The sequence below is a fragment of the Pipistrellus kuhlii genome, unplaced genomic scaffold (assembly GCF_014108245.1).
Source record: "Pipistrellus kuhlii isolate mPipKuh1 unplaced genomic scaffold, mPipKuh1.p scaffold_m20_p_1, whole genome shotgun sequence".
Classification (NCBI taxonomy): Eukaryota; Metazoa; Chordata; class Mammalia; order Chiroptera; family Vespertilionidae; genus Pipistrellus; species Pipistrellus kuhlii.
This window is the reverse complement of record NW_023425404.1, coordinates 160,555,917-160,569,912: the sequence shown is the minus strand read 5'-3', so window position 1 is coordinate 160,569,912 and position 13,996 is coordinate 160,555,917. Positions and strand designations below refer to the sequence as shown.

Genomic DNA, 13,996 nt, shown 5'->3' with positions numbered 1-13,996 from the left:
ATGGTATATAAGCAAGCAGGAAGAATAGTCATTGAGAGCTTTCTGACTGGAGTAAAAGGTAATTTGCTTTCTATTCCTCTGTTAATTTAGAGAATAAGTATTTTATTTGTATATACCCACCTAGGATTTTATAACGATGTCTACTTTGTAAGTTTCTGGCATTTAAAAGTATAATTCTGCCTGAAAGGTTGTCAGTTCTTGATTCCTGTATTTAATCCCTGTTTTTTTTTTGTTTTGTTTTTTTTTTTCACTGAACCAATCAATGGCCCAGGTTTCTTATATCCCTAGTATATAACTCCTTAAAAATAATATATATAGAAAACCAGGTATATAGAAAAACAAAAACAAAAAAACTACCATTTTCTCCCCTAGTCACTGAAATACAGGTTTTATTTTGCAGGTGATATTTTATACTCACTTTAGTTTGATTTGACCCAACATATACTCAAATGGATATTAACTTTTTTTGTTTTTTTCCCATTTTAGCATGCCAAGAATCAAGCACTACAAAGTGATGAGTGCAGGAAAAAACTACACTATTGAACTGGAAAAACCTGTAAGTAGCTATTTCCTTGTTGTTCATGAATTTTCTTCTGTTTCTTTCCATACTTACCTTATAGAACACAAAGAAAGGTGGAAAAGTAGACACCTTGCCTAGGAACAGTTCTGGAAAAAAACAGCCATGTCAAGGAGCCTTGAGGTGGTAGGGTGAAAAATGAGATGCAAGAGTAGGTGGATGAGGCAGAATAGAAGATAATCTGCTAAAAATTCTTTCCATTTTTCTTTTTCTGTAAATTTTTATCAATACAGTTGTTTCAGGGAAATATATTTTATTTAGCTGTTGTTTTATATCCCCCAAATTAAGTATTTCAATTACTTATTTCTTTATATTTTATTTTTTCATTACAGTTGACATTCAATATTTTTTAATATTAGTTTCAGGTGAACAGCATTGTGGTTAGATATGTATATACTTTATGAAGCGATACCCCTGATATCCTGCACCATACATAGTTATTACAACATTGTTGACTACTACCCTGTTTCCCCTTAAATAAGACAGTGTCTTATATTAATTTTTTCTCCCAAAGTTGCGCTAGGTCTTATTTTCAGGGGATGTCTAATCTTTCCATGTGCTAGGTCTTATTTTCGGAGGATGTCTTATTTTCGGGGAAACACGGTAGTATATTCCCTATGCTGTATTTTACATCCCCATAACTACCAATTTGTACTTTTTAATGATTTTTAAAAACTTAATTCTTTTTTACTTTATTTCAGAGAGAGAAAGGGAGAGAGGTATAGAAACATCAATGATGGGAAATAATAATTGCTCGGCCGCCTCCTGCACACCCCCTACTGGGGATCAATCCCACAACCCAGGCATGTGCTCTGACCAAGAATTGAACCTTGACTTTCTTATTGATGGGTTGATGGTCAACCACTGAGCAAACACTGGCCAAGTCAATTTGTACTTTCTAATCCCTTTCACTTTTTCACCCAACCCCACAATCCACCTCCCCGTTCATCTAGCAACAATCAGTTTGTTCTCTCTATCTATGAGTCTGTTTCTGTTTTGTTTGTTCATTTATTTTGTTCTTTAGATTTCACATGTAAGTGGAAACATATATTTGTTTTTCTGTTTGACTTATTTCACTTAGCATAATACCTTCTAGGTCCATCTATGCTCTCTCAAATGGTAAGATTTCTTTTTTATGATTGCATATATGTAGTCTATCTTCTTTGTCCAATCATCTATTGATGGGGTGCTTCCATATCTTGATTACTGGAAATACTGTTGCAATGAACAGAGGGATATAAATATCTTTTTGAATTAGTGTTTTGGATTTCTTTGGATAAAAACCCAAAAGTGAAATTGCTAGGTCATAAGTAGTTCCATTTAATTTTTTGAGGAACTTTCATACTGTGTTCCTATAGTGGCTACACTCTGCATTCCCACCAACAGTGCATGAGGGTTCCCCTTTTCCACATCCTAACCAACATTTGGTTTATTGATGAAAACCATTCTGACAGGTGTGAGGTGATTGGTATCTTGTGGCTTTAACTGCATTTCTCTGATGATTAGTGATGTTGAGTATCATTTCATATGTCTATTGGCTCTCTGTATGTCTTCTTGGGAGAAGTGTCTATTCAGGTCCTCTGTCCATTTTTTAAATTTTTTTTTTTGCTGTTGTATGAGTTCTTTATGAATTTTGGATATTAACTCCTCATTGAATGTATTATTGGCAAATACTAGTATTTTCTCCCAATAAGCAGGCCATCTTTTTGTTTTGTTGATGGTTTCCTTTGTTCTGCAAAAACATTTTTGTTTGATGTAGCTCCATTTTTGTTTTGTTTGTTTGTTTGTTTCCCTTGCCCAAGGAGATATATAAAAATAAAATATATTACTAAGAGCAATGTCAGATAGTTTACTGCCTATGTTGTCTTCTGGTTTCAGGTCTTACATTTAACTCCTCAATCCATTTTGAGTTTATTCTTGCATATGGTATAAGAAGGTGGTCTAGTCTCATTTTAATTCATGTATCTGTCCATTTTCTCCACTCCATTTATTGAATAGACTAGCTTTACTCCATTAGATATTCTTGCTTCCTTTGATTAATTCACCATATAGGCATGGATGTATTTCTAGGCTTTCTTCAATGTGCTTATTCCTAATGTGGAAAAAAAGCTGTGAATGCCTAGTCCTATAATACCCACCATCTGATTAAGGACCTACTCTCTGTCCTTGTTCCTCTACTCTAGTTCAAATTTCAGGAAGAGAGCATTTCTGATCTAACTTGAGCCTTATTCTCATGCAAAAACTGGGGAAGAGTAAAGAGTACCTAATTACTGTCCACCAAAATGTATCCAATAGGAAAGGGGTAATACTTTAACAGGAAATTAGCTATGATAATAAAGGAGAAATAAAATGCATGGGTAGGCAAAACTATTCAGTAAGCCATCGAGGTGAGATATGGATTCGATTCTCTGGAGGCCAGGGAATACACAGTAATCTCCATTAAATTTAAGTTGAGCTTTCTCTTCCTCTGTCTTTACACCGGAGACACTGAGTCTTCTCTCACTCTCTCTTTATACAGGTAACACTTCCAAACCTTTTTAGTGTCATTGATTATTTCATGAAGGAGACTCGAGGAAATTTACGACCATTTATATATTCAACTGATGAAAACCTTGGTATGTTCTTCATTTAATTGCTCTATTAAAGAAAGCAAAGCCAAACAAAACCAAACCCCAAATATGGCTTGTCATGTCTACTAGGTAGGACTGTAGTTCTGCTTTTAAATTTACCCATTTAGAAATTGTTTTTGTCACTGACCCTGTGAAAATAAGGGAATACCAGTATATCCTGGAAGGAGGATGGGCCCACTCTAAAGAAAAACCCTGAAGCATGTGCTATGACTATTAACTTCAGTGCATTAGTCTACTTGACTTTATCAAATTCAGAGATAAGAAGAAAACCATATATAGTCATGTAAACCAAAGAGGAAACTTAACGATAGGGTCTGTTAACACTGTCAAATGCTTCAGGCACATTAAAATGGGTGAAGATTAAGGAAAGACCATGGGAACTGGCCATAAGATAGTAGATGACTTGAGAGAGGTCTTATACAACCATAAAGAAAGAAGTCAGAGTGCAAGATAACAAGGAGTGGGTGAATGGTAAACTACAGATAAAGATTATAGATAGTAGACAGAACTAACTACAGATTTTGTGGGGCCACTTGTTCATAAATAAGAATTTTAAAACAGTGATAGCGATCATTAAACCAAGCATGGGACCCTATAAAATTGTACAGTTCACATGACCATGAAACTGGCCCTGTTTGTACTTTTTTTTTTTTTTTTTTTTTTTTTTGGCAGAGCAGGACAGGCTGGTTGTGAGTTTCTCTCCATCCTCAGAAACAATCCTTGATACATGGTCACTTGAGAAGCTATAAACAGGACAGATAAAAATATTTCCAGCTTGTTTGGATTCAGTTATCAAAACAAGTCCCTGTTCCTACAAATTATGAGGGAAAACAACTTTGGCTACTTATATCCAGGCATATCTGGAAAATCTCCCTAATTAAAAAGGCAGCAAATTTCCCCTGGCTGGGTAGCTCAGTTGGTTGGAGCGTTGTCCCGTACACCAAGAGGTTGCGGGTTTGATACCCACTTTCCGAGAAGTTTTTCTTAACATTGACTATGAAACATTCCTTCCTTTGACTTCTACATATTAATTCAATTTCTGGCTTTGAGACAACACAGGGTTTAACCACCTGTCCCTCTCCCACAAGTCTGTCATCTATAAATTATTGGTTCCTTCAGCACTCTCAGTCTCATCTTGCTCTTCTCTGGACACTAATATCTGAGCATTTCTCTTAAAACTTAAGCACAAGGGATGAACTCATTGCTATAATATGGCCAGCATAATACATTGCCTGGGCTTTATGCAGGTAAATACTACCTATCAGAAACCCTTGGAAATGAGCTATTAATACTATTAATGCTCCCCCCCCCCCCCCGCTTTCTTTTCCAGAGACCAAAGGATTTCCTATAACATCTTTAAAATAAATAGAAAAAAATAGGATGGGGGGGAGGGAAATCCAATGTAACTGGCCTCCTTCATAAATGATATTGTGTCAGTTACCTAATGCTATATAACAAACCACCCCCAAAACATGCTGTGCAACAAATCACCCCTAGAACATGGTAGTTAAATCAACAAACCTTTTCTTTGCTCAGGATTCTGTGTATCAGCAATTTGGACTGAACCACGCTCTTCACCTGGTCTCTAAGCATTGACCTCAGGCTCTCACATGAGATCTCAGAGCAGTTAAGGAGAGAAGGGTAGCTATATGTCCTGGGTTAGAAATTCTTAGTGCTGAGAATAAAGTTCAGAAAGTCCTCATGGAAGTTTTGACAGGGTCTGCCCTTTTAAGCAAAAAAATATTTAACAAAACCAATTTTATCATCAGCTAATTGACATATACAAGACTTAAGTTCCTGCAGCATCTCATCAACGCTGTAACAAAGCAACAATGAACTAAACCACACCGAGGACCTGCCTTGTTGGAGCTTTTAACACCGAAGCTGTGAAGTGAATAAATAATTCCAAGTGTGATATGTTTTATGTACAGGGACTGTATTTCTTTCTTTTAAAAATTATTTAATTTATATAGAATAGTTTTGGTGTATAGTCCTACCAGTTTTGACAACCACCACCACCACCACCACCAACACAATTAAGACACAAAGTATTATCACCTCAAAAAATGCCTTCAAGTTGTTCCTTTATAGTTAGCCCTTTTTATTTAAAATTTACCAATTTTAAACTTTTAAAATATATTTTTATTGATTTCAGAGAAGAAATAGAGTGAGAAATACCAATGATGAAATAGAATCATTGATCTCACCCAACCGGGAATCCAGCAACTCAGGCATGTCACCTGACTGGGAATGGAACGGTGATCTCCTGGTTCATAGGCCAATCAACCACTGCACCACACCAGTTGGGCTGTAGTCAGCCCTTTTTATTGTCAATCTCTGGCAACTACTGATGTCTTCCATTCTTATAGTTTTGCATTTTACAGAATGTCATATAAATGGAATCAAAGTCTGAAATCTTTTGACACCAATTTCTTTCACTCATCATGTCTAGATTCACACAAGTATAGCATGTATTACTAGCTTGTTCTTTTTTTTAAAGCTGAATAATATTTCACTGTTTGGTGACACCATTTTTTAAAAATCTACCTACCAATTTAGCCGAAACCGGTTTAGCTCAATGGATAGAGCGTCGGCTTGGGGACTGAAAGGACCCGGGTTCGATTCCGGTCAAGAGCATGTACCTTGGTTGCGGGCATATCCCCAGTAGGGGGGTGTGCAAGAGGCAACTGATCGATGACTCTCTCTCATCGATGTTTCTAACTCTCTCTCTCTCTCCCTTCCTCTCTGTACAAAATCAATAAAATATATTTAAAAAAAAAATCTACCTACCAATTTAAATGTATCAGGGTTTCCAGTTTTGGGCAATTATTAATTAAGCTATATAAATATCATTATAAAAATTTTTGTGTGAACATGTCTTCATTTCACCTGGATAAATCTCTAAGAATAGTGTATGTATCCTATCTAATAAAAGAGTAATATGCAAATTACCATCATTCCGCTACACCCATAAGCTTGTTGTCAAATATTGTATTTGCTTGTTGTCAAATAATTTTTCTTTAGAATTTTTAATTAGCATTTACTTTATATAAGCTACTGTGACTTATAAAAGCATTTCCTGGATATATAATTTTTAGTTTCTATATCAATTCCACTGTCTATATCTAAACCCCACAAAACTATTAAATTATTATTTGGTTATATTTTAAAAATATATTTTATTTTAGAGAAAGAGAAAGAGAGAGAAATACCAATGTGAGAGAGAAACATTGATTGGTTGCCTTCCAACCCATTGTTTTCCATGTGCCCAACCTGGGACCAAAGCTGCAGCCCAGGGATGTGCTCTGGCTGGGAATAGAACCGCCAACCTTTCATTGCACAGAATGGCACCCAGCAAACTGAGCCATTCCAGCCAGACTACATTTCATTTTTATTCAACTTTAGGAACATGTTGAGTTAACCCTGCAATTCACAGATCCTTATTTTCATCAGTCTGTATAAAATTTTTCATTTTATTTTTATCTGTACAAGATCTTTTTCTTGTGTTATTTTTCTACTTTTATATGTGGATCCTATTTTCACTGCCTCCATAGGCCTCACACTAATATTTTAATATTTTACATGTCTTCAAATATACAATTACCTACAAAATTTATAGAGTGTGTTTGTGTGTGTGTGTGTGTGCGCACGCGTGCACCCTTCATTTATATAAGTAGCATTGTGCTCATATTATTCCTTAGTTGTGGGGCTCAAGCCTGGGAGTTTTAATCTGGTCCACCATAGACTCCACCATATACCTTTATTCAAGCAGATTGCTCCAACTTCACACACACACACACACACACACACACACACACACACACCCCTTCATTTTTACCTCTACAAACCTTCAAAATTTCTCTGAAATTTGTACCCAGAGGTATATATGCGGTCTGACAAACACACTAAATGCTTTCCAGAAGTTTAGATCTTTACCAGCAATGCAAGAGTTTGAACTTCTCTTCACCAACAACCTATTATTCTTGTCTTAAACTGTTGTTACCCTTATGAATATACATTAGATGCTCATCCTAATAAGAGTAATATGCAAATAGACTGTACCTACACTACCCCCACAAGCCACACACACCAGCCAATCAGGTGTGAATATACAAATTAACCCAACCAAGATGGCTGTGGCCATGGAGAGAGCAGGAGGCTTGGGTTTTCCTGGCAATAAAGGAAGCCAAACTTTCGGCACACCCTGGCAGGCCCAGGCCTCCACTCAAGGCTACAAAGTTTCAATTATAGAAGATAAATAAATCCCAGATCCCAGGGCCTCCAGTTGGGTCACCAGGGTGTGGGGGAGTGCCCGGCCTGCAAACCACTTGCCCAGGCCACACCATGCCCCAATGGATGATCCAGGGCACCCTGATCTAGGGAACCCTGACCCAGGACACCCTTCAGAGCAAACCAGCTGGCTCCCACTCGTGCACCAGGCCTTTATCCTATCTAATAAAATCGTAATATGCAGATTGACCATCACTCCAACACACAAGATTGCTGCCCCTATGTGGACACAAGATGGCCAGCAGGGGAGGGAATTTGGGAGGGAACAGGCCTGCAAGAGAGGGCAGTTGGGGGCAATCAAGCCTGCAGAGGAGGGCAGTTAGGGGTGACCAGGCTGGCAGAGGAGGGAAGTTGGGGACAACTGGGCCTACAGTGAAGGGCAGTTGGAGGGGACCCAGACCTGCTGGGAAGAACAGTTGGATGGGACCCGGCTGCAGGGGAGGGCAGTTAGGGGTGACCAGGCCTGCAGAGGAGGAAAGTTGAGGGTGACTAGACCTGCAGGGAAGAGAAGTTAGGGGTGACCAGGCCTGCAGGGGAGGGAAGTTAGGGGCAAAGAGTCTGGCAGGGGAGCAATTAGGCATCAATCAGGCTAGCAGAGGAGTCATTTGGGGGTGATCAGGCTGGCAGGCAGACATGGTGAGGGGCAATCAGGAAGGCAGGCAGGTGAGCAGTTGGGATCCAGCAGTCCTGGATTGTGAGAGGAATCCCAGATTGGAGAGGGTGCAGGCTGAGCTAACTTCCCTGTCCCCACTCCCCGTGCATGAATTTTGTGCACTGGGCCTCTAGTAACTTTATATAGAACTGCCAAACTCTTTCCACAAATGGTTCTTTCTGCATCTGTGTCCTTCATGTCATGAGGATTCTAGTTGCATTCTCACCAGCAGTCATTAAAAAAAAAAAAAAGATTCTTATAAGTGTATAGTTGTCTCATGGTGGTTTTAATATGTATTTCCCTAATGATTATGTTAAGCATTTTTTCATGTTTTTTTTTCAATCATATACTGAATTTGGTAAAATATGTTTAAGTCTTTTGTCCATATTTTCATTGGGTGGTTTTATTGTGACTAAGTTTTGACACTTCTGTACATGTTCTTAAAACAGGTCCTTTTGTCAAATATGTCATTTGTGAATATTGTGTTTGTTTTTTTTGTATTATTTTAATAAACAAAAGAGAGCAGTTTTCAGTTTTGATGAAGTATAAATGATCACCTTTTGCTTACTTTTAGTGTTGTATCTGAGAACTCTTTCACTAAACAAAACCACAAAGATTTTTTTGCCGTTTTTCTCTCCCAGAAGTGTTAATAGTCTTATGTGTTACATTTAGGTCTTTGATCCACTTGCAATTAATTTTTGTTTAAGTGTAAGGGATGCATCAAGGTTTATTTTATTGGCATTTAGACATGTAATTGTTCAGCAACATTTGTTTTAAAAAAATCACCCTTTATTAAATCACCTTTGCATCTTTGTAAAAAATCAACTGATCATATTTTATTTTATTAATATATTTTATTGATTTTTTTACAGAGAGGAAGGGAGATAGAGAGCTAGAATGGTTGATGAGAAACATTGACCAGCTGCCTCTTGCACACCCCCCACCGGGGATGTGCTGGCAACCGATGTACATGCCCTTGACCGGAATTGAACCCGGGACCTTTCAGTCTGCAGACCAACGCTCTATAGCTGAGCCAAACCGGTTTCAGCTTTACATCAATTCTTTTTTTAAATTTAATTTTATATTTTATTGATTTTAAAAAAATATATCTTATTGATTTTTCACAGAGAGGAAGAGAGAGGGATAGAGAGTTAGAAACATCGATGAGAGAGAATCATCGATCAGCTGCCTCTTGCACACCCCCCACCGTGGATGTGCCGGCAACCAATGTACATGACCTTGACCGGAATCGAACCCGGGACCTTTCAGTCCACAGACCGACTCTTTACCGCTGAGCCAAACCGGTTTCAGCTTTACATCAATTCTTGATATCAGGAGGTACGAGTCCAACTTTGCTCTTTTCAACATTGTTTGGCCTAGTCTAGTTTCTTTGCTTTTCAGAGTAAGTTTTAAAATGAACTTGTTACCTACAGAGAAGTCCTCCTGGGTTTTGATTTGGATTTTGCTAAATGTGAAGATCAGTTCAAGGAGACCTGACAGAAGGATGAGTTCTCTTGGGGTTTCAGATGCTCATGCTGCCATAGCTACAGTGCAACACCTTGACTAGGGGCCATCTTCAGAGCAGGAGTAGAAAAAATAGGAAATGGAAAGGGGTGACAAAATGGGCTATTGATGTAAAATTCCAATAATTTTAGAAATATAACTGGGTCAGTCTGCTTTGGAATCAGGCCAAATTATTCAACTTCCCTGCATTTCAGATTAGGAAATGACATGAACAGATGGAATTAGGACACATGGAGACTCAAATAATCAGACTATCTTCTGTAGAATGACATTTTTCTTTCAAAAGCAGAAAGATAATAGAAAGGTGAACTGGAACAGTAAATGCAAGTGGAAATGAACTTTCTAAGAAAGATTACAAAAGGGTAAAACCTATCTTGATAAATAGTGCTGAAATTTTAAGAAAACTGGAGAGCCTTAAATTGTGCCAGGAATTTGGGCTCATAGCTGATTGGGGCACAGGTGCTATGCTTCAGCCCTTAGCTTTAAGTTGCCTTGAACTGGGAAATGGAAGTTGCAAAGCCCTAAGGGTTAAAATCAGGTGGCATGGAGAAAGTTAAGTTGTTTCCAAAGAAATGAAATTTTTGTTTCGTGTTAACCCATATCAGCATTTAGCGTTTTCTTGACATAAAGGGCAAGAGCAATGAGAGAATCAGAATAAAGATTTTACCTCAATGTATTTTTCCCAACTTCAGAAATTAAACCCCACTTCAAAATACGTTAGGGTAAATAATTTATATTAAGCTAACCAGCCTAAAAAAATGCTCCTAGAGAAAAATTTGTTAGGAACTAAGATATAAGTCAAGGATAAAATAAGAATCAAAAAAGCATCTGACTATTCAGTATTTAATTAACATTTATTAAACATACTATCAATGTTTCAAGTACAAGCAGTAAAATCAATTCATGCTGCAAATCAGGAATTGCCCTTTTCCTCGACATTGGATCTTTATTTAATCAAGGTTTCCCCCCCACAATTTCTATGCCAAGAACCCATCATAGAAGGGCAAAGAGAGAAGATGAAGAAAGATCTATGTATTGCATGAAATAAAACAGGAAAACCATGAATCTTGGTAAATGTGAAAGACAAATAGCTGGGACTTTCTCAGAACTAACCAAAGACACAAATCTAGACTCAAAGAGCTGGAAAAAAACAACTCCCGAATGGGCTTAGTAAAAGAAATCTATATCCAGACACATGATAATTAAACTACATAAAAGGAATGCAGATAAAGATCTAATATGTAGCCTGACAGCTGACTAAACAGCAACAGAGGGAGTCATAAGAAGAATAGAAAAATATCTCCAACGTGCTGAAAGATAACAAACATCAAATTAGAATTTTACATTCAACAAAAATATATTTGCAGGATGGCAAAAATAAAGATTTTTTATACAAAAGAATCATGAGCAAGTATTGCAGAGTGGTCTTTCACAAATTAAAATTCTGAAGGAAATATTCCCAATAGAAACGTATCCCAAATGGCAAGCATGAGTTAGAAAACAGAATAAAGAGCAAAGAAAGTGATATTGTGTAGGTAAATATAAACACTGATTCTCTTCTTAAAAAAATATATTTTATTGATTTTTTTTTTTTTTTTTTACAGAGAGGAAGGGAGAGGGATAGAGAGTTAGAAACAAACATCGATCAGCTTCCTCCTGCATACCCCCCACTGGGGTTGTGCCCGCAACTAAGGTACATGCGCTTGACTGGAATCGAACCTGGGACTCTTCAGTCTGCAGGTCCAACGCTCTATCCACTGAGCCAACCTAGTTAGAGCTAAACACTGATTCTATAAGCAAAATAATAAAAGTCTTGTAGAATTAAAAGACAACAGGATTAAAATGCACAACAGAAATAGAATATATGCCTATTGTATGCAAGTAGAAATTAGAGAATTATTCTAGTTATTATATCAGCATAAAAAATCATCCCAAAACTTAGTTGCATAAACTATCAGTGTTCTTGGATTTTCGTGGGTTAGGTATTTGGAAGGCACAGCAAATCTGGGGCCTGAAATCTGAAAGTTTTGCTTACACACATGCCTGACACCTATTCTCTCCATGTGGGCTAGTTAGGCTACCTCACAGTATGATGTCTGGATTTCAAAAACGAACTTTCCAAGAGGGAAATAGCGAGCAAGAAAGGAAGAGCCAAGAGAAAGAACTTTTCTGACCTAATGTTGGAAATCATACAGTTACATATGCTGCATTCTGTTATATTAGTTGAGGCAGTAAAAATATTTTGTTTGGGTTAAAAGGAAGTGGAAATAGACTCTATCTCTTGATGGGGGTTGGGAGTGTGTGACAAGCTTCTAGAAGATCATGTGAGATTAGAAATATTTTCAGAAACTATAATAATCTGCAAAAAGGTAAAGATAATGACTCACTTTAGTCTTAATCTGTAAATGCAAATTGTAAAATAAGGTAATTATCAAGAGACAAAAGCTACTAAACTAGTAAAGAGGAAAAGGTGTAATTATCAAATTAGGAAAAGAGAAACTATGTCATTTATATTAAGAAAGAATTTAACCTAAGGAATAGGTTAAATAGGTCTTGGCAGAACTCAAAATGTCAGCAAGGCACACAACTATTAAAAGGCAGAGGGTGAGATTGTTAGAACTGGAAGCCTAGCTGAGATACCCTGCAGAGTGCCAGAGTAAAGTTAGTGCCCAGAAAACAACCACCACCACTGGAAGAAAAGCATGCTGACATCAAGAAGCAATCAGCAAGGGTAAAAGTCTCTTCTCCCTTTGTCCAGCATTCTAGTCTCCTCCTGGTGCTCTTTATGGAACCTAAAAAAAGCCTAATGGTAAGGAGAAATGTAGTTTCCAAAACTTCAGAATACGAAAGGGTGTCTAGTGTTAAGAGAATTGGCAATAAATGGAGTAAAGAAACTAAGTAAATACAAATTTAAAAAGGTAAGAAATTAGAAAAAAAAAAATCACAGAACAGAAGATCCCCATAAAATAAAATGGCTTAAATAAATCTACCAGTAATTACATGGAATATAAATGGCCTAAGTGTTCCAGTTATGACATAAATTACCAAATTAAATTTAAAAAGCCCCAAAATTCAAACTCCGCTGATACAAAGAAACACTCTCCTAAAAAAATCAAGAGTCAAAGAGGAACCCCTAATGAAAAATAGAAAACATTTTAAATATTAACAATCCTATACAATAAAAGCCCAGCAACCAAAACAGTGGAATGACCAGAGACCAGAATGACTGGGGATATGGCCAGCCTGCAAACCGCCCAGCGGCCCCTCACCGACTAGGCCATCCCCCGAGCAGGGACCCCACCCTGATCCGGGGCCCCCATCAGGGTAGGCTGGCTGGCCCCTACCTGTGCACTAGGCCTCTATGCTAAATAATCATAAACCATATAGGGTAATATGTGCTTTGACCCTAAAGGTGGAACAACCAGAATGACCGCTCCAGTCATTATGAGGTGCAATGACCATCTCTCGGTCCATTTCCCCAGCTGGCAGGCTCCAATTGCCCCATGGTGAATGGGGGACTGTGGGTCAGTGGCGAGGACACGGGTGGCGCCAGGCCAGGGCCCCCATCTCACCGGTCACCCCACACACAGAGGGGGCAGGGCCGGCAAGCAGGCAGAATGGCTGAACTCTTGGTTCCTCCCCCATCCAACTGGCTCCGATCACCTGATGGCAAATGGAGAACTGGGGATGTGTGGCGATGGGGGGCAGGGCCAACTGCAGACAGCTGGGAAAGATGGCCCTGGTCGCAGGCCAGGCCTAGGGACCATACCCACACACGAATTTCATGCGCCCGGCCTCTAGTAAATAAATAAATACACATACACACAAAGGGTGGGGCAAAAGTAGGTTTACAATTATTCATATAGAAAATAATATAATAATTAATAAATAATACAAGAATAAACTGTTTTATGTACTTACAACCATAAACCTACTTTTGTCACACCCTTCATATATATCAAAACTGGAATGTGGCTACAACAGCGATTAAAGTATGATATAATGTAACTAAAATATTATAGTAATATAGAGATATTTATGACTTTTAAATTCATGTTTGAAGATAGGCTGAAAATGAATGAAGCAAGCATTCATCTCAAGAAGTTAGAAAAAAGAACAGTAAAAAAACCCCTAAAGAAAATAGAAAAAAACTAAGTAATATTGATAAAAGCAGAAATTAATGGAAACAAAAAGTAACATACAACAGAGAAGATTAACAAACACAAAATTTAAATCTTAAAAAAAGGCTAAACACTGTCCCTCTTTAAAGATTATATAGGAGGTCCAAAAAAATTTACAAATAATTATAAGAATCATTAGAGT

The 13,996-nt window shown here is 37.7% G+C and overlaps 1 protein-coding gene across 2 annotated transcripts in view; it reads left to right on the top strand.

Moving 5' to 3' along the window:
• Positions 1-10,716, top strand: part of STAP1 (signal transducing adaptor family member 1) — a 40,969-nt gene extending 30,253 nt beyond the window's left edge. The window contains exons 7-9 of one of the 2 annotated variants that reach the window (XM_036415025.2): positions 487-556; positions 3,096-3,192; positions 10,655-10,716. In XM_036415025.2, coding sequence (XP_036270918.1) covers positions 487-556; positions 3,096-3,192; positions 10,655-10,716 — 229 coding nt within the window. Of the gene's footprint in view, positions 1-486; positions 557-3,095; positions 3,193-4,537; positions 4,975-10,654 lie in introns of those variants that run through there. The other variant, XM_036415007.2, reaches the window with a different exon arrangement.
• Positions 10,717-13,996: the final 3,280 nt, after the last annotated feature.